The sequence below is a fragment of the Piliocolobus tephrosceles genome, chromosome 1, assembly GCF_002776525.5.
Source record: "Piliocolobus tephrosceles isolate RC106 chromosome 1, ASM277652v3, whole genome shotgun sequence".
Classification (NCBI taxonomy): domain Eukaryota; kingdom Metazoa; phylum Chordata; class Mammalia; order Primates; family Cercopithecidae; genus Piliocolobus; species Piliocolobus tephrosceles.
The window spans coordinates 109,827,054-109,852,813 of record NC_045434.1 but is presented as its reverse complement, the minus strand read 5'-3'; the positions used below and the strand labels follow the sequence as shown (position 1 = coordinate 109,852,813).

At 42.0% G+C, this 25,760-nt stretch overlaps 1 protein-coding gene across 2 annotated transcripts; it reads left to right on the top strand.

Moving 5' to 3' along the window:
- The first annotated feature begins 295 nt into the window (after positions 1-295).
- Positions 296-7,322, top strand: PIFO (primary cilia formation). 2 transcript variants are annotated; one of them, XM_023232659.1, is made up of 6 exons: positions 296-676; positions 918-1,057; positions 1,675-1,773; positions 2,516-2,646; positions 4,428-4,545; positions 5,576-7,322. In XM_023232659.1, the coding sequence occupies exons 1-6, from the start codon at positions 658-660 to the stop codon at positions 5,642-5,644; spliced, it is 576 nt and encodes a 191-aa protein (XP_023088427.1). In that variant the 5' UTR covers positions 296-657; the 3' UTR covers positions 5,645-7,322. The 2 variants fall into 2 exon arrangements, with proteins under 2 accessions (XP_023088427.1, XP_023088428.1); XM_023232660.1 differs by lacking the exon at positions 1,675-1,773 and having other exon boundaries at positions 315-676; positions 5,576-5,826.
- The last annotated feature ends 18,438 nt before the right edge of the window (positions 7,323-25,760 follow it).

The window sequence follows — 25,760 nt, the reverse complement described above, 5'->3', positions numbered from 1 at the left end:
CCTTCTAAAAAAAACTATTAGTCTTCTCTGATTCCGTGGCATTCTACCTGGTCCACGCAAGGCCTCCAGTTCTTTCAAAACCTCGCGCCCCCTCTCCCCGGCCCCCCAGCCCCCAGTTCCCCCGGGATACAATGGGTAACCTGATTGGAGGGGCTTGAGGAAAAGGAAAAATGGGTCTAAGGGCCTAATATGCAACTAGCTGTCAGCACAACTCCGCCCCCTACTCTTGTGCTGCGGTGTTGCCCAGGGAGTCCACCCCCGTACGCAGCAGCCGCTGCGTCTTTTTACTTTCACTTTACTTACTGCTGGCCCAGACTTTGGGACGTTCTGAAACCAACTGTCCTTCCCTCTACAACAGCGCATTCCTCTTGACTCAGCTTCCAAAGCTATTTGCCACCCCGTCAACCCTGCAGCCCCTACAGCCGCGAATCCAAGAAACCCTCTACCCGCAGCCCAGCTACTGAGTTTACAATCCCCTGGGCTTTGGGCTCCAAGGTGCGGGTACCTGCCCAGTAGTGGCTCAGTGGACGCCCCAACTTGCCGCGCAGACGCGCTCAGGCCCTCTCCCGCTCCCGGCGCTCCGCAACTAGGAATCACGGGACTAGCCTCGGTTTCCTTGGCAACGCAGTACACAAGTGCTAGCCCTAGCAGCTCGCGATGTGCTTCAGCAAAGCAGGTTAGGTGGCAGAGGTTAGGTGGCGTGTAGAGGTTAGGTGGGGGAAGGGTGGGAAAGCTGGGAAAGACTAAGTGGGAGGAAGTGCAGTTCGCCCCGCTCCGTGGAGTTTGGCGTGGTTTTGTAAGTGCACGGTTGGGCCCTGTCCTCTGCTCTGTCTACCCGACCTTCTCCTCCCCGAACGCGCTCACGTAGACCCAGGTGCCGTCCCTCACGTGGAGCCTCTCCTCTCTCTTTCTTTTAGACGCCGAAGATAACTACCCTTTTGGAACATGTCAGCAGAGGAAACTTTTTCCGCACTTTCATCCCCCAAATTTGATTGGGAACAAGTTTGTCCCTCTTAGGGGATCACCCCACAGAGGGCCTGGGTGTTACTTACCAGATGTGAGTATTCACCTCCCCTTAGATGGGCCTCAGTTCCCTGGCTACTGACGGATAACCAAGTTTCCAAGTTTCGTCAAAGAAAAATTTCTATGGGACTTGAGATCTTCAGAGTCCCAGCATAAGAAAGCGCTCTGTTCTTCTGCAAGCAGCTGTTTAAGCCAATGCCAGAGATTAAAGGATTATTGCTCCCCGCCTTGCACCTCCATTAAACGCAAGCCCTAGCTTCATATAATCCCTACTCCGTCCTCACTTCCAAAGGCCTGTGAGCCAATGCCAGTTACCCTCCCATTCCTCCAAACCTCAGGCTGACAGTTGCATTAGAGTCAGTTCAGCTCTGTGGGGCTCCAAAGACTGATTGCTTCGAATATATGGCAATGTCCTATAGTCTACGTATCCAGCCACACCCCTCTACAAAGTTACCTGTATTACTTGTGGAATTCTATGGTCTTGACCTCAAAGGAGTCAAGACAAGAAAGATCCCTTGCAGAGAAAGTTCAGATGGGAATTTGCTAAGTTCACTCCATTTCGATGGCCCTGATGTTCTCTGACTATGTGTTGTTTTTTCTTTCCTTCTTTTTTTTTTTTGTTGTTTGTTTGTTTTAATATACCACCCAAAGGGATACGGCTTGGCATACGACTTATCTAAGATCCCAACCAGTATAAAAGGATATACTCTGGGAGCCAGAACAGCTGTGAGGTTTAAGCCAATACAGAAGGTAATGTACTGGGATTTTAGTGTTATCCACATTGTTGTTGCATGCATTTGCACAGGAGTGCAAAGGGCAGAGAGCAAGAGGGGGGGTGATCTGAAAGAATATGCCCTGAAATTAAAGAAAAGTAGGCATTTAAGCAAAAGCTATTAAGAAGCCTATCTGAAAAGCTTGGGCATTAACATTGCAAATATGCGTGTGAGTGCAATGGGGAGAGTGGAAAACAATTTACTGAAGAAATGGTCCCAACACAGGGCTTTGGTGCTGAGATGCCTGAGGTTAAACATTTGAAGCTTGTGTTTATATACATTATATTATCTTGTCAGTTAAAAAACAGATTCCAACTTTTCCACCCTTTTGTGTGATTGGGTTTCAAGTCTAAAGTTCAGTATAGGATCCTAATCTCTTATTGGACATTTTCCTGACACTTGAACTTGAGGAGCAGAGATACTAGCTCTAAAAATATCTGAGTGAGATGTTAAGGGTAGTGGCTGTGATAAGTTGCCTTGGTTCTCTACCCATCCTAGATGTATTTCTGCAACCTATACATTATGTATCACTAGGTAGCTGAACCACACCCATATCTCAGTTTTCTACCTACCAAAGACTTATTTCTGTAGCTCGAGGTGGGTGAACCATAGCTGATTTATGAACAGAAAGAGGGTGATTCTGTTTTTTCTACCTGGAAGGCTTTTTGTGTATATGTACATATCACTGTCTAACATAATGATCTTTTTCTTGGAAACAGGAAATGACACCTGCTGCAGGCATGTACCAGAAAGTGAGTCCTCAGCAGGAGAAACACAAACAAAATTTTGCTCCATTTAACGTCTTGGTGCCTCGATTTAAGAACTACCCAAAGGACACTTACTATCCCAGGTATGTCTCCTCTCTTTTGGTGCACTTCAACAAAAAAAGCAATAGGAGGAAAAGAAGTGTGTAATAAGAAAAGAAGCACATAAAGAAGGGATGACATCCAAACCATCCCAGTTAAATAAGGAACCATTCAGAGATTTAATCAATTGTCTCATAGATTTCTGACATTGTAGAATGTAGAATCATAGTTACTCATTCAATGAATTTTTATTTTTTTATTTATTTATTTATTTTTTTTTTGAGACGGAGTCTTGCTCTGTCGCCCGAGCTGGAGTGCAGTGGCCAGATCTCAGCTCACTGCAAGCTCCGCCTCCCGGGTTTACGCCATTCTCCTGCCTCAGCCTCCGGAGTAGCTGGGACTACAGGCGCCCGCCACCTCGCCCGGCTAGTTTTTTTGTATTTTTAGTAGAGACGGGGTTTCACCGTGTTAGCCAGGATGGTCTCGATCTCCTGACCTCGTGATCCGCCCGTCTCGGCCTCCCAAAGTGCTGGGATTACAGGCTTGAGCCACCGCGCCCGGCGAATTTTTATTAATATGCCGGGCAGTTCAGTAGATTCGACAGATTTTGCAATAAATTCATCACATAAGTCTCCTGATTTCTTGGGGCTTACATTCTAGAGTCCAGACAGAGCACAAGCAAATACACAAAAAAATATCAATAGTAATAGAGTGACCATATAATTTGTTAGTCAAACCATGACACTTCTGAGAGTAAAAGGGGACCTATTAATAATTCTACCAAGACAGTAGCCATAAGGTAGGGACTGTCATGTATAAACCAAGAAGTAGGTTGTCCAGGCTACAAAGAAAGTAAAACAGGATGACAATATGATAGGGAGTGATGTGATGGCCTGAAGTCTTCTTTAGAAAGGGTTGAAGAAATGACGCTTAACCTGAGATCTGAATGACAATACTAAGCCAGGCCTGTGAAGATATGGGGACAGAGCATTCCCAGCAGAAGGAACAGCAAGTGCAAAGGCTATAAAATGGGAAGGAATTTGACGTGAACAAAAAGAAATGCTAGCATGGCTAGAGTGTAGTGAGCAAGTAGGAAATGAGACAGAAATGGAGGGCATACTGGAGCACATAGGCCTTGCAGGCCAACAGGCTTACTCCCAATGCTTTAGGAAGCTATTCAGAATGTATAGACTGGTAGGGCAAAAGGTCAAGGTCTTTCTTTTGTTGATGAGAAATCCAAGGATCACAGAGTGAATGTAACTTTCTCAAGTTGCATTAAGGAAGTAGAAGCATTGAGTCTTGACCCCCATGTCCAGTCCGTTATTTCCTGACAGTAAAGAGTCTACATCAAAAGACAAAGTGTGATGAGCATAGTCAATTTTTAAATGATCCCATTGTCAAGAAAATTTAACTGGCTCTGCTTTGCTTTGCCTACATTGCAGATAGATTATCACTGCACTTTTATCACCAACTTTAAATGCTGGGCAGTACTAATTCATCACTGCTTTAGATCTCTTTCATCACCCACCACTTCTAGGACCTTCTCATCTCTCAGCTGTAGAGACTGAGGTACAGAACTATCTTTTAATCTGGAGTCAATCTGTGCTGTAACTGGATGTCAAGATGGTCAAGTTAGATGTTTAACACTAACATTTAACTCGAAATACATTAACAGGTGAAGGAATCTCATGCTTAATTAAAAAGCTAATCAATCTGTTGCCTTTTTCCAAGAGGTTAGGCCTAGTTCAGGGATGGCTCTGGTACTGATGGAGTTTGTGTATGGTCACTAACTCATTAGACATGATGCTTCTATTTTTATTTCTAGCCCTGGTGCATACAACCCAGAGAAGAAGCCACCTCCAAAAATTGCCTGGCCAATGAAATTTGGATCTCCAGACTGGGCTCAGGTTCCATGTCTACAGAAAAGGACCCTAAAAGCTGAGGTAATAAGATTGGACTTCTGTAGAGGATTGTTATTCAATCTAGTACTTTCATATGTATCAGGGACTCTTAATTAGGGGTCTGTGAATGAACTTCAGGAAGTCCTTGGTCCCAGAAAATTATATGCACAATTTTGTGAGTATATGAATGTGAGGAACTTTTTGGAGAATTACACTATTTCATTAGATTCTTAAAGGTATATATGACTAAATAAAATGACATTTTCTTATTTGATCCTTAAATAACTTTTGTGGTGGATACAGAGGGAATATATCCCTACACAATAGAGGCCCAGATGGATTAAGTGATTTGTGCAGATTTCACAACTGGAATCCAGATCTTGTGACTCCTAATTCATTGCTCTTTCCAACATACCCCTTGAGTACTACTAGATCACTGAGGAGCCATAGAGCATTCAGCTAACGGCATGGATTCTGGGGAGAAAACTGCCTGAATTCAAATACTAGCTGCAGTATTTACTTGTTCTGTAATCTTGAGCAAATCTTTTGACTTTTCTAAGCCTCAGTTTTTTAATCTGTAAAATGGGTATTACAATAGAATCAATCCGATAAGGTTATAAAGAAAATGTGGAAAATCAGTTAACACAGTACCTGATAACATAGTAATTGTCCAATCTGTTAGCTATCATAATTCCAGAGGTGCTTTTTTTCTTTTCTAGTGGAACTTTTCATCAATTCCACAATTATTTATGAAATGCCGAATGTATTAACATTATTGCATTAGGGCCTATGGGTAACATTCAAGAATTAAACATATAATCCTTGACTTTAAGAAGCCCACCAACTGCTTGGGGATTTACTAAGTAGTAAATAATTCCTAGCATGGTATACACTGTAGTAAGATGATAAAGGGTAGATGTACATACAAATTTTGGGAGAATCACTAAGGCTAGATTACTATGGGGTTGGGATTCACCTCTATAATGTACAGTTCTTTTTTGCATAACTGGGAAGACCAGAGGCAGAGGGTTCTCATTAGAATATTGATCTAAACAACCTTCTTTCATTGCAGCTGTCCACAGACAAAGACTTTAGAAAGCATCGGAACCGTGTGGCCTACCTAAGCCTGTATTATAATTGAGCAGCTGTGACTACCTTCACATGCTCCTATTATACACAGACTCTCCAGGACTGAGGACAGAGCTGCCCTTCTTCTTCTGCATTACTGTGCCCCCTTGTCTGGCAGCCTGGAGCCCAGGGAGGGATAAGGGGCTTATAGCTGTTGTATGAGAACATAAAGACTAGTGCACAGTGCTATCTCCATCTACTGGCTTGTGGCATACATGTGCGCGTCTGGGTCTGTGGGTGCTGTTGGGTGCTGAGTCGGGTGATTTCATTTTAATTAAATATTTGTGGGCCCCTGCTCTCTAGTTCTAATTGTCAGGTACCAATTTTATATATTCTACCACTAGCCCTGGTCATAGGAGACTATTAGCCTATACATATCAAGGGTTTGGATGGGATTTGGACTTGCTAGATACAGAAAACACTTAAGGCAGATTAAAACATGTATTAGGAGCTCTTCTAATTGTGTTCCTCAGTATGGAGTGGGAAGGTCTTGATTTGATTGGCTTTCCCAGATTGACATAGAACTCAAAAACTAAAAAATTGCCCCTTTCCTATGACATCATCCATTTAGTCTGTGAGTCAACATATATACTGAGGTCCTACTATGTGTTGAGCAGAGCAGTAAGCACTGGGGATATGGCAGGAATCAAAATAAACTTATCTACTAAGTCCTTGGGCCTGGCCTGAAGTCAGCGGAGGACTCCCCAGAGCAGCTAGTGGATTGGGTCTGCCCTCCAATCTGAATGACCCCCTAGAACCTTACAAGTCATTCTGGGGTTACGAAGGTCATAAATTTATAGCCCCAGACTGACTTGTAAGCAGCTACATTTAAAGTACTTACCCAGACACTCGGGCCTGAGAGGTAGACCCCTTTCCTTTCAGCACTAGCTGAAATCATCAAGTATAGGTTTGTCCAGGATTGGCGCTAAATATGATGTAATCTTTTAAGAAGAGGGTCATTTAGTACCCACTTAGGCTTCTTCGTAATTACCAGAAAGGTGGTAAGCCTGCATGTGTCGGGACACCAAAAATCGAGAAGCTGCCAGTGGCTGCAAGACTGTAACCCTCATGGCCACCCCCTGATGAGCGTTAGCTGGGGAAAGGGCTAGCAAGAGGTGAAGCCTCCTGGCCATATGATGCTGGGGGGGCCTAATTCCTTAAAAGCCAAGGTGTTCTGAAACAATAATGGTGAAGGACAGAAAAGTCTTTATGAGAAATCACATAGGACATATCAAGATAATGATAAAGATACCTCAGCAAGAACATACCTAATATATACACTTCTTTTAATCTGATGATTTAATTTCTGTTATCTTGCCAAGAAGTATTTATGACTTGAGATAAGTCAGGATTAACTCTTATCACCTCTCCTGCACACCTCCCTCCTTTTTCTCCTTTGTACCCACACGTGCAGATTTTTTCAGAGGTGATAATTTAGCATTCAATGTTTTTTCTTTTTCTGCTTCAGGGTCTTAGGTCCCTTTGGAGGATATTGATGAGGGTGGGGGTGGGGACAGAACATCTTTCACACTGTTTAGTATATACGCTCAAAGCTTTTCCCAGGGAAGGGAACTCTCTAACATAGTAATCTGATTTGATGGAAGATAAAATTTTAATATAGCTTCAGTTAACATTCAGGGTCCTTGAAAGCACTACATTGTATATAAAAGTAATAAAATACAAATGAACACAAGGACGAAAACATACTGTGCCGTATTTATTTTCCATCTAGACTTGGTTCGAGGAGTTGATAGTATTTTTAGGTCTTAATAGAATTAAGCTTTATCCTAATGCTATTTTAGTGGGGTAAAGCTTCCAATGTGACAGATTTATATAATATGTAGACTACCTGACATATTGGAGGATGTAGTTTGACATGCAGACAACAGAATTTGTGACACTAGGATTTTACGAGTGTATATAAGGCCAGTTGCAACATTTACAGTTCTGCTCCAACCTTGGGCATACTTGAGGTGAAAGGTATTGCCTTCCACACACCAGAAGAACTTGTTACTGTCCTCAGGATTACTATAAATGCCATCTGCTTTACCACCACAGAAAACTCCATCTCCTCTACTGCCACCATCACTGCCACCTTCTCCATCACTTCCCCCATCACTGCCACCTTCACCACTGCCACTGCCTCTGCCAATATCAGCACAGAAGCCTTCACTTCTGGGTGTCACAGGTCGGTTATACCAGCTGTTGACAGCTGGTGGAATACATTCTAAAAGAATAAAGACATTTCAAAGCATCATCATAACCTGTTTTAAACATAGAAACAAGCAGCTCTGGACATTCCCCTATATCAGTTCTGTTCTCAGAGAACTGGAGGGAAGCTGTAGCTGGGAAGAATGCTGCACGGGGACACATGTCCAAGGCAGGGAGGAGGGAAACAAAGGCCCCTGCGGTCCTAGCAGGATGTCAAACCTGGGCTTCCATTCTAGTTCCACTAGAGTGGAAATAAACCCAACCCTACAGTGATAGGAAAGGACTTTATTTTGAGACTCATTAATATTTGGGTTTTGATATGGGAGGCTTATCTGTCAGTATTTCTGTCATATGTAATATATTTGGATTTTTGTTACCTTGTTACGCTTTGTCTTTTGTGCTCTATGTTTGCTTGCTTCGTTTCAGCACTGTTTTTCCCTTCTTTCCTCTCCCACGGTGATTCAGAAGTTTTATATTTTCCTCTACCAGTAGAATGCTCTCAACCACTAAAATTTTCTGGCTCACTGTTGAATTCGAGAATTTTTTTTTTTTTTTTTTTTTTTTTTTTTGCTTTTATGAGACAGAGTCTCACCCTGTCCCCCAGGCTGCAGTGCAGTGGCATGACCTTGGCTCACTGCAACCTCTGCCTCCCGAGTTCAAGCGAATCTCTTGCCTCAGTCTCCTGAGTAGCTAGGACTACAGGCGTATGCCACCATGCCTGGCTAATTTTTTGTGTTCTGTAGTAGAGATGGGATTTCACCATATTGGCCAGGCTGGTCTCAAACTCCTGACCTCATGATCCACCTGCCTCGGCCTCCCAAAGTGCTGGGATTACAGGCATGAGCTACCATGCCCAGCCAAGCAAATCATTTTATAATCTCTCATAGGTTATTACAGTTCTAAAAATCAATAATTATATTAATTTCCTTAGAGACCTAAGGAACCTCTTATATAGCATCTTCCACTGCTCTACCTCCACTTTTAGACCTGCCCCAAGGGATGCTTAATGCAAGGAACATACAAAGCCCATGAAGAGCAGGAGTTTCTTGCTTCATACGTTGAGACCCATCAGCCACCTGAGTGTTTGTCCCTGATCCTTTTTATGATGTCCCTCTAGCCGTCCTCACCAAGACCCAGACAACAAAATTTATGCATCTAAATTAAGAAATGGTGCACTGCCACGAGTGAGAGAATTGATTTAGCTCAGAGACAAACGCCGGTATATACAGGCATACCTCAAAGATGTTGCAGATTCGGGTCCAGGCCACCACAATAAAGCAACTGTTGCAATAAAATGAGTCACACAAGTTTTTTGGTTTCCCAGTGCATATAAAAGGTATGCTTACACTCTACTGTAGTCTATTAAGTGTGAAATAGCATTATGTCTAAAACAGTGTACATACCTTAATTTTAAAATATTTTATTGCTAAAAAATGTTAACAACGATCTACACCTTCAGTGAGCCATAATCTTTTTGCTGGTGGAGCATCTTGCCTCAGTGTTAATGGTTGCTGACTGATGGTGGTTGCTAAAGGTTGGGGTGGCTGTAGCAATTTCTAAAGATAACAATAAAGTCTGCTACGTCAAATTGAAATTGACTTCCTTTCTTGAAAGATTGCTCTGTAGTATGCAATACTACTTGAAAACATTTCACCCACAGTAGAACTTCTCTCAAAATTGGAGTCAATTCTCTCAAACTCTGCTGCTACTTTATCAACTAAGTTTATGTAATATTCTAAACCCTTTGTGGTCATTTCAACAATGTTCACAGCATCTTCACTCAGAGTAGGTTTTATCTCAAGAGACTACTTTCTTTGCTTATCCATAAGAAGCAACTCATCATTTGTTCACATTTTATCATGAGATTGCAGCAATTCAGTCCCATCTTCGGTCTCCACTTCTAAATTCTAGTTCTCTTGCTCTTTCCACCATATCTGCAGTGACTTCCTCCACTAAAGTCATGAACACATCAAAGTCATCCATGAGGGTTGGAATCAACTTCTTCCAAATTTCTGTTAATGTTGATATTTTGACATCTTCCCTTGAATCACACAGGTTGTTGATAGTATCTTAGAATGGTGAATCCTCTCCAGAAGGTTTTCCATTTACTTTTCCCAGATTAATCAGAGGAATCACTCTGTGCAGCAGCTATAGCCTTACAAAATGTATTTCCTAAATGATAAGACTTGGAAGTCAAAATTACTCTTGATCCATTTGCTGCAGAATGGATGTTGCGTTAGCAGGCATGAAAACAACAATAATCTCTTTGTACATCTCTATCCAGGCCCTTTGGTAACTAGATGCATTGTCAATGGCCAGTAATATTTTAAAAGAAAGTTTTTCTGAGCAGTAGGTCTCAACAGTGGTCTAAAAATATTCAGGAAGCCATACGGTAAACAGATGTGCTGTCATTCAGGCCTTATTGTTCCATTTATACACCAGAGGCAGAGTAGTTTGAACATAATTATTAAGGGACCTAGGATTTTCAGAATGGTTAATGAGCATTGGCTTCAACTTAAAGTCACCAGCTGTATTAGCCCCTAACAGGAGAGTCAACCTGTCCTTTGAAGCTTTGAAGTCAGGCATTGACTTCTCCTCTCTAGTTACAAAAGTCCTAGATGAGCATCTTCTTCCAACAGAAGGATGTCTTGTCTACCTTAGCTACCTAAATAATGAAATCTGTTATTTAGTGTAGCTACCTTTACCAATGATCTTAACTACATCACCTGGATAACTTGTTGCAGCTTCTATGTCAACACTTGCCACTTCACCTTACTCTTTCATGTTGTAGAGGTGGCTTCTTTCTTTAAACCTCATGAACCAACCTCTGCTAGCTTCACACTTTTTTTCTTTAGCTTCATCACTCCTCTCAGTCTTCATAGAATTGAAGAGAGTTAGGGCCTGGCTCTGGATTAGGCTTTGGCTTAAGGGAAAGTTATGGCTGGTTTGATCTTCTATCTAGACCACTAAAACTTTCTTCATATGGCAATAAGACTGTTTTACCTTCTTATCAATTATGTGTTCACTAGAGTAGCACTTTTAATTTCTTTCAAGAACTTTTTCCTCTGCATTCACAACACGGCTAACTGTTTGGCACAAAAGGCCTAGCTTTTTGTCTATCTTGGCTTTCAACATGCCTTCCTCACTAAGCTTAGCTTTTGATTTAAAGTGAGAGATATGCAGTCCTTTCACTTGAACACTTAGGATATTGTAGGGTTATTAACTGGCCTAATTTCAATTTTTTTCTGTCTTAGGGAATAGGGAGGCTCCAGGAGAGGAAGAGAGATAGGGAAACGGCCAGTCATTGAAACAGTCAGAACACACACATTTATTGATTAAGTTCGTTGTCTTACATGAGTGCTATTACTGGTGCCCCAAAACAATTAGAATGACAACATTCAAGATCACTAATCATAGATCACCATAATAGAAACAATAGTAATGAAAACATTTGAAATATTGTGAGAATTACCAAAATGTGACATAGAGACACAAAACGAGCACATGCTGTTGGGAAAACAGCACTAATAGACTTTCTTATCACAGGGTTGCTGCAAACCTTCAATTTGTGAAAAACACAGTATCTGCAAAGCACAATAAAGTGAAGTCCAATAAAACAAGACATGTCTATATCAAGCTGGTTTTCAGGATATCCAGTTCCTGGCCTAAATTTTCCTGAGCAACAAGGCCTAGGTCTAGGGTATCTAGTGTATTCATATTCTAGCTATCAAACTTAGCACTGGTCCCTCAGCTAAAAACCAGATTTCTAAAAGGGCACTTTCTGTAAGTATGTCCCTTTTCTCAGATGCGAGGGCCTAGAAGTTCCATGGCTGTCTCCATGCACCCTGGTCTCTCTGTCTGTGCTGTTCTTTGTAGCCTAACCTGCATCTTCTTCAGAACAGCATGTTGGACTTAGTCATGATGCACCTGAGGACAGGCCCAGGTGTGACTTCAGCTTGCTTATGAGCAGGTATTTCCTTTCATTGCAGAAGGACCTTGAGAAGTCATCCAAATCAATAGTCCAAACCATGGACCCAGCAAAATACTTCTCCTTGATAAAGTCCACCTGTGGACAAAAAGTGTCCTTGGCAACCTGAATCAGATGGCATCCATGCAAGAAGCAGACAACTGAGTGTGGGCTGACAGGTGACCCTAGGGAGATAAATGCTTTTCTTCTATAAAAGTATATGTGCTTTGTGAGTTCAAGACATAATTGACTGACTCAGCTCTATTCTTGTTTTCTTGTCCTATTTAATAAACTCTTGGGTAGTAAATCTAAATAAAGCTATTATTTATTTAATTCTAGTATTAAATAGCATTAGGCTAAGCTTTATTTTTTACATTATTTGCTCAATCTTCACAATACTTCAAAACTACTATATAGATTCTATTATTATTCTTTCATAGATTTGTTGGAACTCAGCCAGTCTCATATTGAAGATTTAGAACAAAGTATAACTGATTCCAAAGCCTAAACTCTTAACCACTGCACTATAAGGCCCCTTCCTTCCTCCGTGTCAGCCACCTTTCTCTTGACCCAGATTCTGCAATGAGCAAACAGAGTGGTATAGTGGAAAGAACCTCTAGACTCTGAGCCAGACCACATAGTCAATTACTGCCTTTCTTTTCCAGCTATGTGACCTTGGACTAGTCATAGCATCTCTGATCCTCAGCTTATATGTCTGTAACATGGAGAGGCTGCTTTTTACTACACTGGATTGTGTATAACCCAGTAAGATAATGGTTGTAAATTCTTGTTTATAAGAGTAAAGCATTTAGGTAAAAATATAAAGGGCTATTTTTATTATTGTCATTGAAGGTGATGGTCTTAGAGCAATCTTATAATGATATAATCTTAAAATCATCACATATACTGGTAGAGATTCACAGTGGACAAACATTGGGAAACTTTAATCATATTAGAAAATTCTAGTATATTTTGGTATATTGTGCTATATGTTATACATTGTGTTATTGAATATTATATTTAATTATATAATTTTCTCTGTCTTGGAGAAAAAGTAAGTAATAATAAGGTTGGGCTACCCTTTCTCTAGTCATATTTAAAATCTTGAAATCACATGTCTTAGGAAAGTGGTCTCCTGATGAATGTAGGATTTGAAGCCAGTATTGTTATTTTTTAGTGATGCTCATACTTTGCATCCATTGCTTTCAATGGTATCATAACCAATCCACTCAGTGTTTTTATAAGCATATGGGACTTTTTGGTCTTCATTCCATGTACTTGTGGCTCCACTTAAGAATGTGCAGATCTATGGGGGAATGGAGATGGCAATGTTGAGCACTTCACAGATCTATGCCATGTATTGCAGGAGAAAGGACTTAAACAGGAGAAAAAAAAAGGAAGAAATGGGAGGGTGTGGAAAAGAGGACATGATGAAATCTACATTAATCTCACATATTTTTCTAGAAAGTGATTTTGTCTCATAAAATGAAGACATACATTTCCATGAAACCAGGCTACAAACAAGTATAATTCTAATTCTATCCCAGTTTATTTGGGAAATGGTAAGCATGGCTATGTGTGCTGTGGTCATGTTTGTTCTTGAGTTTTTAGCAAACACTGCTTATCATTCATCCATCAGTCTCAGAATTTTCAGCACAGAATTCAAGTAAACACAATTAATTCAACTTGTAAGTAAGATTGAATTATTTATTATACCTGGGCTAGTCTATTAAAATCCTTCTGTGGTTGTTTACATGGGTATAGTAGAATCTGGTATTTCTTCGAGGCTATGAGAAGAATGATGGTATGCTTCAAAGCCCAAAAAGGAAATTCACATTTTTTTCCCCAAGTGAAACTGTTCCACAGCCATCAAGCTGCTTATACTCAGAACAATGAGAAACCAGGGTATAGGAACTCAAGAGAAGAGTGACAGGGTGAATTGAAGAGTGAAGGGATTTTCCCCAGCACATCTGAAGTCTGAATTAGCCATGTCAGTTACCTCACAGTAAGTCCCGAATCCAGCCTCGCATGCAGAAGGACCAGATGACCCTGCTCTACCTGAGGTGTCAGAACTTCTGAGCCAGAAGGTCCTCCCATAGGTGGGGAGCCCTGTGATGAACTTCTCTGCTAGGACCTCATTGTCCCTCCAGTACATCATGGCATATTCCTGAAGAAGGCAACATTATTTCATCACCAGTGTTTGTTGTATTTGATGAACAAAGTCCAGCAATTGTTCCCCAAACAGAAAGCCTTAATATACAACCAAGATTCTCCCCAATCCCTTCCCCATCTCCCCTCCGCATATGATTTGAGGTTTTTTTTCTTACACAGTTGAAATAATGCATTTCACCCTGATCCTTGGATTCTATGTGCAGGGGACCGTTGTGTACTGTAGATGTGTCCCAGCCACCTTGGAAGTCATAAGTCATCACATTGATGAAATCAAGGAGCCTGGAACAAAGGATTTTAAGCCAACAGGATCCCAGGGGCATTTTTTTTTTTTTTTTTCTGAGATGGAGTTTCACTCTTGTTGCCTAGGCTGGAGTGCAATGGCATGATCTCAGCTCACTGCAACCTCCACCCTCCTAGGTTCAAGTGATTCTCCTGCCTCAGCCTCCTGAGTAGCTAGGATTACAGGCACCCATCACCATGCCCAGCTAGTTTCTGTATTTTTAGTAGAGACAGGGTTTCACCGTGTGGTCAGGCTGGTCTGGAACTCCTGACCTTAAGCAATCCATCCACTTTGGACTCCCAAGGTGCTGGGATTACAGGTGTGAGCCACCGCACCCGGCCTGGGGGCATTTTCTTTTCCTTTTTTTTCTTTTTAGTATATCTTTTTAAATTATTATATTTTAAGTTCTAGGGTACTTGTGCACAACATGCAGGTTTGTTACATAGGTATACATGTTGGTATATGAAGGGGTGGCCTGCCCCTCCACACCTGTGGGTATTTCTCATCAGGTGGGACAAGAGACTGAGTAAAGAAATAAGACACAGAGACAAAATATAGAGAAAGAACAGTAGGCCCAGGAGACCAGCGCTCAGCATACGGAGGACCTGCACCAGCACTGGTCTCTGAGTTCCCTCAGTATTTATTAATTACTATTTCACTATCTTGGCAAGAGGAAAGTGGTAGGAGAATAGGGTGATAGTGGGGAGAAGGTCAGCAAGAAAACATGTGAGCAAAGGAATCTGTGTCACAAATAATTTCAAGGGAAGGTACTATGCCTGGATGTGCATGTAGGCCAGATTTATGCTTCTCTCTACCCAAACATCTCAGTGTAGCAAAGAGTAACAGAGCAGTATTGCCGCCAGCATATCTCGCCTCCAGCCACAGGGCAGTTTTCTCCTATCTCAGAATAGAACGAATGTACGATAGAGTTTTACACTGAGACATTCCGTTCCCAGGGGCATGCAGGAGATGGAGGCCTTCCTCTTCTCTCGACCACAAGAGGCCTTCCTCTTTTACTAATCTGCCTCAGCACAGACCCTTTATGGGTGTCGGGCTGGGGGACGGTCAGGTCTTTCCTTTCCCATGAGGCCAAATCTCAGGCTGTCTCAGTGCGGGAAAACCTTGAACAATACCCGGGCTTTCTTGGGCAAAGGTCCCTGCAGCTTTCCGCAGTGCATTGTGCCCCTGGTTAAACGAGAATGGAGAATGGCGATGACTTTTACCAAGCATACTGCCTGTAAACATATTAACAAGGCACATCCTGCACAGCCCTAGATCCCTTAAAGCTTAATTCCATACAGCACATGTTTCTGTGAGCACAGGGCTGGGGCTAAAGTTACAGATTAACAGCATCTCAGGGCAAAACAACTGTTCAAAATACAGATCAAAATGGAGTTCCTTATGTCTTCCTTTTCTACATAGAGTAACAATCTGATCTCTCTTTCTTTTCCCTACAAGTATACATAGGTATACCATGTTGGTTTGCTGCACCCATCAAAGCATCATTTACCTTAGGTATTTCTCCTAATGTTGTCCCTCCCCTAGTCTCCCACCCCCAACAGGTCCTGGTGTGTTCCCTGTCCTGGTGTTCCCCTCCCTGTGTACATGTGTTCTCATTGTTCAACTCCCACTTATGAATAAGAACATGCGGTGTTTGGTTTTCTGTTCCTGTGTTTACTGAGAATGATGGTTTCCAGCCTTATCTATGTCCCTGCAAAGGACATGAACTCATCCTTTTTCGTGGCTGCATAGTATTTCATGGTGTATATGTGCCACATTTTCTTAATCCAGTCTGTCACTGATGGACATTTGGATTGGTTCCAAGTCTTTGCTATTGTGAATAGTGCCACAATAAACAAACATGTGCACGTGTCTTTATAGCAGCATGATTTATAATCCTTAGGGTACATACCCAGTAATGGGATGGCTGGGTCAAATGGCATTTCTAATTCTAGATCCTTGAGGAATCGCCATACTGTCTTCCACAATGGTTGAACTAATTTACACTCCCTGGGGGCATTTTCTTATAGAAAATTTAAGAGCAAAAAATGATAGCCATGGGAAACATTATGTCAAGTAGATATCTTTATGACCCCACCAATGTGGCTTCCTATGGTGCTCCAGGGAACCATGTTATTTTCTGTGACCCCTATAGGGCTGGAGAGGAAGCCTTTTTTTACTTCCTTGACAAAAACAGGAAAAACCCAAAGCAAAAGACTAGGAAATATGGTTGTTGCAGCTTGTAACTGAGAAACACATGTCTCTAGGAGCATGGGAATCATAGTAACTCTCCTATTGCTTTGTCAATAATAGCTTTGGTGACTTTATATCCTTTTTCAGGAGAAATTGATACTGAGGATTGCTATTATAAAGATTCTGCATGGCCTTAAATCTTAGTCTTCTTCTCCCCAAAGCCTACCACAACGACGATTTAAAGGGGCTACCATCTTATCCCAAAACCACCAAGTCCTCAAGTCTCTTTGGCATTGGACACTAGTTTTTCCAATATTACATTCACAGAACTGCTTGGGATGCTGTCCACCAAAAGTTTAGAAATCTCTGCTCTGGGATCTGGGGACCCTGAGAGACACACTGCACTCACTTTTTGATGTCTGCAATTTCATATCCTGCATCAGTGGTCTCCTTGCCAGCAGATACAGCTGCTGTGATATGCAGCCTGGGGTGTCCTGTTCCTTTAGCCTCTTCTTCAAAAGCCTCATTTCCTAGTGAGAGAGTGAGGGTGGATTTGAGTGGCTGTCTTTATTTTTATTTTTTTCTCTAATGAGCACCTCTTGGGCTTCTTTCCAGCTCCTAGCAATTCCTCTTTTCTAGAAATAGTCCCCAATATACAGGTATGGGTCTTGATAAAGTATAACTTGGAACAAAGAGATAGTACACATACTAGTTGTCCTTGGGTTCACGTTACAGTTAATGAAAATTCCAAAGAAAAAACCTAGGAGCTCCTGGCAGAGTTCACTCTTCTTTCTAAAGTGCTAACCTTTGGATTTGTCTCTTTCTGCATCTAAGCTTTTGCTAATTAGCCACGCTAAGGTTTTTCTTGCCTCCAGGCTTTTGCTAATACTGTTCCAACTTTCTTAGAACAATGTTCTCTCTATTCTTTTTGTGGCTTGTTACTGTTAATTATTCATATAACGGCTTAAATGTCACTTCCTCAGAGAAGACTTCCCTGACCATCCTATTTGCTTCCGTCGTAGCTCTTATCACAACTTCTGATTATTTGATAGTTTTTTTGGAGTCTGTATTCTCTTTGCAAGCCCCACAAGAGCAAGGGTCATGTTTGTGTTGTTAACTGCCCTAGCTACCGTGTGAAGCACAGTGCCTAGATGACAGTAGATGCCCAATAAACATCTACTGAATGAATGACTGAGCTAATGAATGGTTCCTCCTTCTCAGTCCAAGGATTTCTCTCTCGTGTTTCTTCTGATACCTGTATCCTTCCAATAATTCCCTTTGGGCTTACACTACCCCCAGAGTCTGTATTGCTAACAACTCCCAAACACCTTAACCAGTGTACTGCCTGTGGGCAACACCCTTTACTATCCCCAGGAAATTCAGCCCTTACAGAAAATCCATTAAGGCACAAGCTTCCCTACAAGATGACACAAAGCTGGTGATCCATTCTGTTGGAAATAATGCTCAAAATCCTAAGGAAATTGAACACTCAAACAAACGATTTTCAGCAAAGCAATTTTACTTCTGCGTAGAGGGGGTGCTTCTGCTTGGTCAGTCGCCATGAGAACACACTTGAACAAAGGGGCATGAGAGCCTTTATTCCTGATGCAAGTACTGCCCTGTGCCCTTTTCCCATTGGCCAGAGTCGAGCCGCACAATCTAAACTAGTCCTGGTTGGCTAAACATTTGAACTTTCTTTAGATAAGGTGGGGAGAGAGGGGAAAGGGAAAAGGTGTCTGCAATGAGCTAGAGAGCTAGTCTTCTTTCCAAATAAGGAAAGGAATGTGAGCTGGTACTGGTGACACCTGGTACTGTAGCATGTCTGGGCATGTAACAAAGGCAGAAAGGAAGAAGGATGAAAAAAGGGAAAGGGGGAGTACTATGAATTAAAGAATAGAGGATTGATCAGGTTGTTTGAAGAGAAACCTCATCATATCCCACAGCTTTCCCCTTCTTCTTTTTTTATAACTCTTTCTCTTCAAACCTTGTTAGCATAATTTGGCTCTGTTGTTCTACTTGGCCTTCAAGAAGGAAAAGCACATTTGAATAAGGGGTAGGAGGATCGTCAGAGGTTTTAATGAGAGCTGTTTCAATAAGTCTTCGTATTAGTCCTCAGGCACAGGTATAATACAACATCCTACAAGAATAAGCAACCCTATTACGATGGCAAGATAAATGAGGGTTGAAAGCATAAGCCCCTTCCATCTACCAAGCTAATTTCCTGTTACATTTGTGAAGGGATCGTTTAGTCCAGAATTTTTGGCTAGCTCATTTGATAAGGCAGTAAGACCTTGTAATACTTTAGTTATGGTCCCGCCGGGAGCAGTATTGTTAGAGATATAAGTACAGCATTGGTTCCCGATCATGACACAAATTCCGCCCTCCTTTGCTAGTATCATGTCTAATGCTATTCTATTTTCCCAGGCCATTTGACTGGTGGGTCCTAATTGTTCAGCTATCCTTTTAATAGCATCTCTAGTATAATTTATAAATCGTTGTTGATTATAATAAATGTAATTTATCCAATTCATATTTTTATTCATTGTTAGCCACCAGAAGAACGTAGATTCAAATCTGGCAGTTATTTGATTTTGGGCCTTAAATTCATTTGGCACACCTTGTGGGACCTCAATGGCATCTACATAAACATGAGAATCAAAGGACCCATGGGGGACCTCTCTTGTTTGATGATGTTTGGTTCCTATCCTTTCTGGTTAATGAAATGCCAGGGGAAAGGGATGGCCAATTGAATTAGTGAACAAATTCCGCTCCAGTTACTTGGCAGAGTGTCCAGTATTGGTCCATCACAATACCACCATACATCTGCTCGAGGATGGTTAAGGGTAGACTGATGGGTAAGCTCTTGGAAGAGTTTAAGCTCACTGCATCCCGTTAAGGCTCCCAGGAAAGCCAAGCTTTCTCCCTGTCACGAAGTAAAATTGGCATTGGGAGATGGATGCTGGATGACCCTGGGGGCTGGTCCGCAGGGTGTCGAATTTCAGGGAAGGGCAGAGAAAGAGCTTGGCATGATTTGTTGCCCCAGGCTGAGGAGTTTTGGAAGACAGATACCATACAGCTCATACCTGGCTGGCTGGAAGACCATCTAAGTGGAAAGGGAACAATCTGGGCTTCTGGTCTACCGTGTGCACAAGCGTAACATTCGCTTTTGTTTAAAGTGAGGATGGAATATTTAATTCATTCCAGCCAAGCATTTGCATCTTGATATCCTGTCTCTAGAGCTATAGTTTGCCTTAAGTTTTCTACCTCCACAACTGTTACCTTGTTTGGGTCATTTTGGAGATGGAAGGAGGACGTTGGACTCACTATACTTGGGGAGAACGTTGGGTTCCACGTGTCTCCCAGACTCTGGGTCCAAATTTCTTTATTATTGTTAACCAGTGGTTTAACTAACCTCAGAGAGAAGATACCGATAGGGTCTTGTCTTACAACGTCTGCTCCTAACCCATACCGTTCGAATATAGAGGGTTCTTGCGCCATTGTCTGGGGATTATTTATAATCAGCAATAAAGGGTTACAGTGCAATGGCTTGCAATTTGGTAGGGTGGGACGACAGACTAGTTGGGAGTTTTCGTTTTAATCCCCGTAACCTATTTGAAACCGGGGGCCTAGCTGTCCACCCTTTGTATTTAGTGGGCCACCAAACATCTGCCCAGTCACTACAGGGACTTTTTAAAGATCCATACTTATACTTGGTTGATTCTTTGCGGTATGGACATAGACACTTATCAACATGGGATAGCTTCCTTTGAGCTTGCTCGTCTCCACACAGGATGACTGAACAGGCGTTGAACTGAAGGGTTAAAGGATGGCTAGCCTGAGTTATATTGATGACAAGATGACCTTCTGTTGAAAAGAAAAAAAGAAAATAAACAAGTGATTATTAGCCTCTTTTTAGAGTTAGTTTGGTGGGGGTGAGCTCTGGAGTGACAGTCCATGATTCTGGGGGTGGGGGCGCCTTTTTGACTCGGGTGTGATGAGTTCATCCTCTTTCTGCTGTCCGGACTGCAGTCTCAGTAGTTAGGAGAACGAGGTAGCATCCTTCCCAGGCTGGTTTGAGCTTCCCTTCCTTCCACCCTTTGATGAGGACGTGGTCTCCAGGCTGATGCTGATGTGCTGGAAACTCCAGGGGCAGCGCCTGTGCTAGGAAACTTTTAGTCTTAAGGAAAGAGAAGGTAGAGAATAGACCAAGTATATAATTTTTGAGGAACTGATCTTTTGTCTCAAATGTAGGGATGTCAGCAGTGGAATGTAAGTAGGGCAATCCATAGAGCATTTCATAAGGGGAAAGGTCAATATCTCTCCAAGGGGCAGTCTGGATTCTTAACAAAGCAATAAAAGGACCTTTAGTCCATGGCATTCGAGTTTCTAAAACTAACTTAGTTAAGTGTTTTTATTATTATTATTATTATTATTATTTTTTTTTTTTTTTTTTTTTTTTTTTTTTTTTTTTTGAGACGGAGTCTTGCTCTGTGGCCCAGGCTGGACTGCAGTGGCCGGATCTCAGCTCACTGCAAGCTCCGCCTCCCGGGTTCACGCCATTCTCCTGCCTCAGCCTCCGGAGTAGCTGGGACTACAGGCGCCCACCACCTTGCCCGGCTAGTTTTTTGTATTTTTTACTAGAGATGGGGTTTCACCGTGTTAGCCAGGGTGGTCTCGATCTCCTCACCTCGTGATCCGCCCGTCTCGGCCTCCCAAAGTGCTGGGATTACAGGCTTGAGCCACCGCGCCCAGCCAAGTGTTTTTTTTTTAGAGTCTGATTCATCCTCTCTACTCTTCCTGAGGAGGATGGATGCCAAGGGTTATGGTATTCTTAATTTATATCTAGTACCTGGGCTAACTTCTTAATGCCATGTGCAGTGAAATAAATTCCATTATCTGAATCAATATTTTCTATTAGTCCAAATCTGGGTACAATGTTTTCAATTAACGCCTTAGTTACATTATTGGTGGTTGCACTTGAGAATGGGATAGCCTCTACCCAGTGGGTAAAGTGGTCTATTATTACTAATAAGTATTTTAAATGACCAATTGGTTGGGGGCATTTCAGTATGATCAATCTGAACACTTTGAAATGGTCTCAGCCCTGGATTCCTTCCTCCAAGGGACAATTTCCTTAGTATCTGCTTATTAGTCTTTTTACATATTAAGCAACTATCTGTAATTTGTTTGGCCAGGGTGTAAATTTTTATACACCCATAAACCTGGAGAACTGCATCGCACATTGCTTGGGGTCCCCAGTGGGTCCCTGAGGTAATTGAGACAAGACCTCCCTCATGAGAGATTTTGACAACATCTCTCTTTGATCTGGTAATATCCATTTCCCTTCTGTGTTCTCTTTAGCTCCTATTCTTATTAACTTCTCTTTTTCAATGGAAGAGAAAATGGGAGTTGCAATAAGAGAAGGAAGGCATTGAGTTAAATGAAAAACAGGTGTTTCAGAAGAAACTGCAACTAGCTTTGCTATCTGATCTGTGAGATTATTTCCCTGACTTGTGAAAGACAAGTCCTTTTGATGCCCTGGGACATGTACAATAGCTATCTCTTCTGGCAACTGGAGATCGCTGAGGACATGAATAATTAGTTCTCTATGAACTAAATCTTGGCCTCTACTATTGATAAGACCCCCTCCGTCTAAATTTTTCCAAATGTGTGTGCCACCCTAAAGGCATACTTAGAGTCGGTATAGATAGTTCCTTCTTGGTTTTGTAAATGTTCTAAAGCTTGGCTGAGTGCAAACAGTTCACACATCTAGGCAGACCAATTATTAGGCAGTCTTCCTGATTCTACTTCTTCAAGCATTTCTTCATCAATTACTGAATACCTATTATGTCTTTTCCCTTCAATTTCCCAGGAGGACCTATCTATGTATAATTGCCACCCGGTCTTGAAGGGAGTTTCTCCTAAGTCTGGTCGAACTTTTGTATGGCAATCAATCAAATCTAAACATGTATGCTCTCTTTTTAAGTTTGGATCCCCTGTTAAAAAGCCTACTGGATTAAGTGAATTATCAGTAGTTAATATTAAGTCATCTTTTTCTAGTAGGATAGCCTCATATTTTAAAATCCTTGAGTCAGTAATCCACTTTCCTGCTTTCTGATTTAAAATAGTTATAACTTGGTGGGGCGTGCTTACTGTTAATTTTCCTCCAAAGGTTAACTTCCTACTTTCTTCAACTCATACTGCTGTAGCCATGATGGATTGGATACCTAGGGGCCACCTACGAGTCACTGGGTCTCAGACTTTTGACTGGAAGGCCACAGGCTGTCAGCAGCCTCCTTGCTCTTGGGTAAGCACTCCTAGAACTACCCCATTATTCACGTTAACAAGAAGGTGAAATGGCTTTTCTAGGGAGGGTAGAGCTAGAACAGGGTGGTTATGAGCATCTCTTTTAATTCTTCAACTTGCTGGATTTCCTCAGAAGTCCACAATACGATCAGGCTTCCACTGGGTAAGTTTCTCATATAGAAGTTTACTTTTTAATGCATATGAGTCAATCCATAAATAGCAATGTCCAGTTAGTCCTAAAAATTTCCTGATTTCTTGTTTAGTTTGATGCAGGGGTACAGAAACAATTCCCTCACTCTTTTAGGCCATATTCTTCATTTACCTGCACTGATTAGGTGACCTAAGTATTTAACTTCAGGTTCTACATACTGAAGTTTCCCTTTTGAGACCTGCAACCCCTCACATTGCAAGTGATTGAGAATGTGTGTAGAGAAGTCACCTACTTCCTTTATATCTTTACTAGATATAAGGAGATCATCCACATACTGAAGCAGACATATTTGCTTAGGGACTATGACTTTCTCTAGTACTTATTCTAGAATCTGATCAAAAAGGTTGGGGGAATCTGTGAACTTTTGGGGCAAGACTGTCCATCGATATTTTTGTCTCTGCCCCAATGGGGATCTTCCTACTCAAAAGCAAATATATCTTGACTATCCTCAGCTGAGGGGAATGCCCAGAAGACATCCTTTAAATCTGTCACTGTAAACCACTGATGATTGTAGGGAATTTTGCTAAGAATGGTGTAAGGGTTAGGAACAATGGGGTGAGTAGTCTGGACTATTTGATTAATAGCTGTAAGGTCTTGCACTAATCGATATGACCTATCTGATTTCTTGACAAGCAGGATTGGGGTACTGTAAGGAGACATACAGGGTTCAAGAAACCCATCTTTAATTAGACTTTCAATTACAGGCTTTAGCCCTACCCTGCCCTCTAAAGGAACGGGGCATTGCTTTCTCCTTACTACTTCCCCAGGAGTTTTTAGTTTGATATATATTGGAGGGATTATGAATTTTCCTCTATTTCCTTCATTTGACCAGATATCAGAATTAATATATTTCTCATTCACAGCAGTAAGTGTAGTGAAATGAGGAATCCCTTAGGGCTCACCTGAACGTCTATATTTAGCCTCAGCATTAAGTCTCTTCCTAATAGATTAGTTTCTGCTTCAGGAATTAATAAAAATTGAATATGAGTAAATCAGTCTTGATATCTGACTTCCATGCTTTCTAAAATTTTTGCCTTAAATCCTTCTCCTTTTACCCCAGAGACTAAACATTCTTCTGAAGAGCAGGTAAGACCAGGTGGAGGGACACAAACAGGAGCATGAAGCCCCTGAATCAACTAAAAAGGTGACAAATTCACATTTAGGTCCCACCTCCAAATTTCAAGGGCTCCTGGTGGGACTCAAAATAAAAGTGGCGGAGCCCTTGACTGCCCTATTGTTCTTCAAAAGTCATGAGTGTGAAAGTTGCTCTCTCTTTCTTTAGTTCAGCACATTTTCTCTTGAAGTGTCCTGTTCTTCTACATTTGTAGCATCTATCTTGTCCTTCCTTCTCAGTTTTAGTATTCTCTGCCTTTGCTCCCCTATACCCCTTAGAGGGCTTGTTAAACGAGGGCCTCAACCCTCCAGATGGAGGCTTGGGTCCTCTAAAGGAGGCTTTAGGTCCCTTATAATCTCTGGTCCCTTGAAAGCCCTGCTTAGAGATATATGGGTTTGGAGTCATCTGTTGGAAGATGGATAATATGTTTTGTATTTTGTTTTTGTTTTTCCTCATCTCTTCTCACACATACTTTTTGAGCCTCCCTGAGAAGTTCACTCAGGGGACGGTCCTCCTAATTTTCTGTCTTTTGTAGTTTTTTGGAAATGTCTGGCCAACTTTTAGTAATGAAGTGAAGTTTTAACATTCCTTGTCCAAGGGGGTTTTCTAAATCAAGGCCCGCATATTGTCTCATTTGCTTCCTCAATCTATTTAAGAATCTAGGGGGTCCTTCATCTTTTTCCTGTTGAATAGCAAACGCTTTAGAAAGATTTTGAGTTCGGGGTACTCATTCTTGAATTTCTTTTATTATCCTCTCCCTTAGGTCCTGCATGTTTTCCTGGTGATTTGCATTGTTATTTTCCCACTGGGGGTCTCAGGTGGGAAATTTATGGTCCACATGTGGAGCATTTTGACCGGGAGGGTGCTCACGTTCCTAAACCGCCATAGCAGCCCTAGGAATCATACTTTGTTCTTCCTCTGAGAAGAGGGTGTCCAAGATGGACATCAGCTTGGCCCAAGTATATATCTGAGGCTCTAGAAATTGATCAATTTGATCTGCTGCTCTGTAAGAGTCATCCAGTAATGGCTTAAGCTCCTTTTTAAAATTCTGGACTTCTGAACTAGTCAAGGGATCATTTACAAAGCCAGTGCCCTCCCCCCAACCCGCTACCCCCCTTGTGGTACCTCTCTTCGAGAAAAGAAAGTTGGATCTGGCTCTTTAGGTGTGGAGGGAAATGGAAAGTTTTGAATATCCTTTTTACATTGCTCTGTCTCACATTGAAGCCCCTTTAAGGAGGGATACTTAATATGTTGAGGGGGCAGGCTCACAAGACAGTAATTCTGCGAAGTCCGGATTATAAGGAGGAGGAGCAATATAAGTAAGGGAAGAATGTGGGGCGATAGTCAGAGAGGCACCACAAGCAGGAGAGAGATCCACAACAGCAGCTGGAGGAATGGAACACAGGCAAGTTACACAGGTGAGGGAGTGGCCTGAAACGGCTTGGGAGTAACCTGAAACCACAGCCGGAGGGATGGCACAGGATGGGGAGTAGTCTGAAATGGGGACCAGAGGAGGGGGATGGGTGCCACTGGAAGAGTGACACAAGGAGAGGAGGGGCCTGAAATGGAAATGAGAACTGGAGGGACGGGATCGGGGACAGCCAGAATAGTGACACAAGCAGAGGAGGGTCCTGAAATGGAAACAGGAACCAGAGGGGCAGGATCAGTGATGCAA

Excerpts from the sequence above, each read along its gene's own strand:
- PIFO (XM_023232659.1), top strand. Across the intron at positions 1,058-1,674 it reads CTGGGTGTTACTTACCAGAT|GGATACGGCTTGGCATACGA; the intron begins GTGAGTATTCAC and ends TACCACCCAAAG. Across the intron at positions 4,546-5,575 it reads AAAGGACCCTAAAAGCTGAG|CTGTCCACAGACAAAGACTT; the intron begins GTAATAAGATTG and ends CTTTCATTGCAG.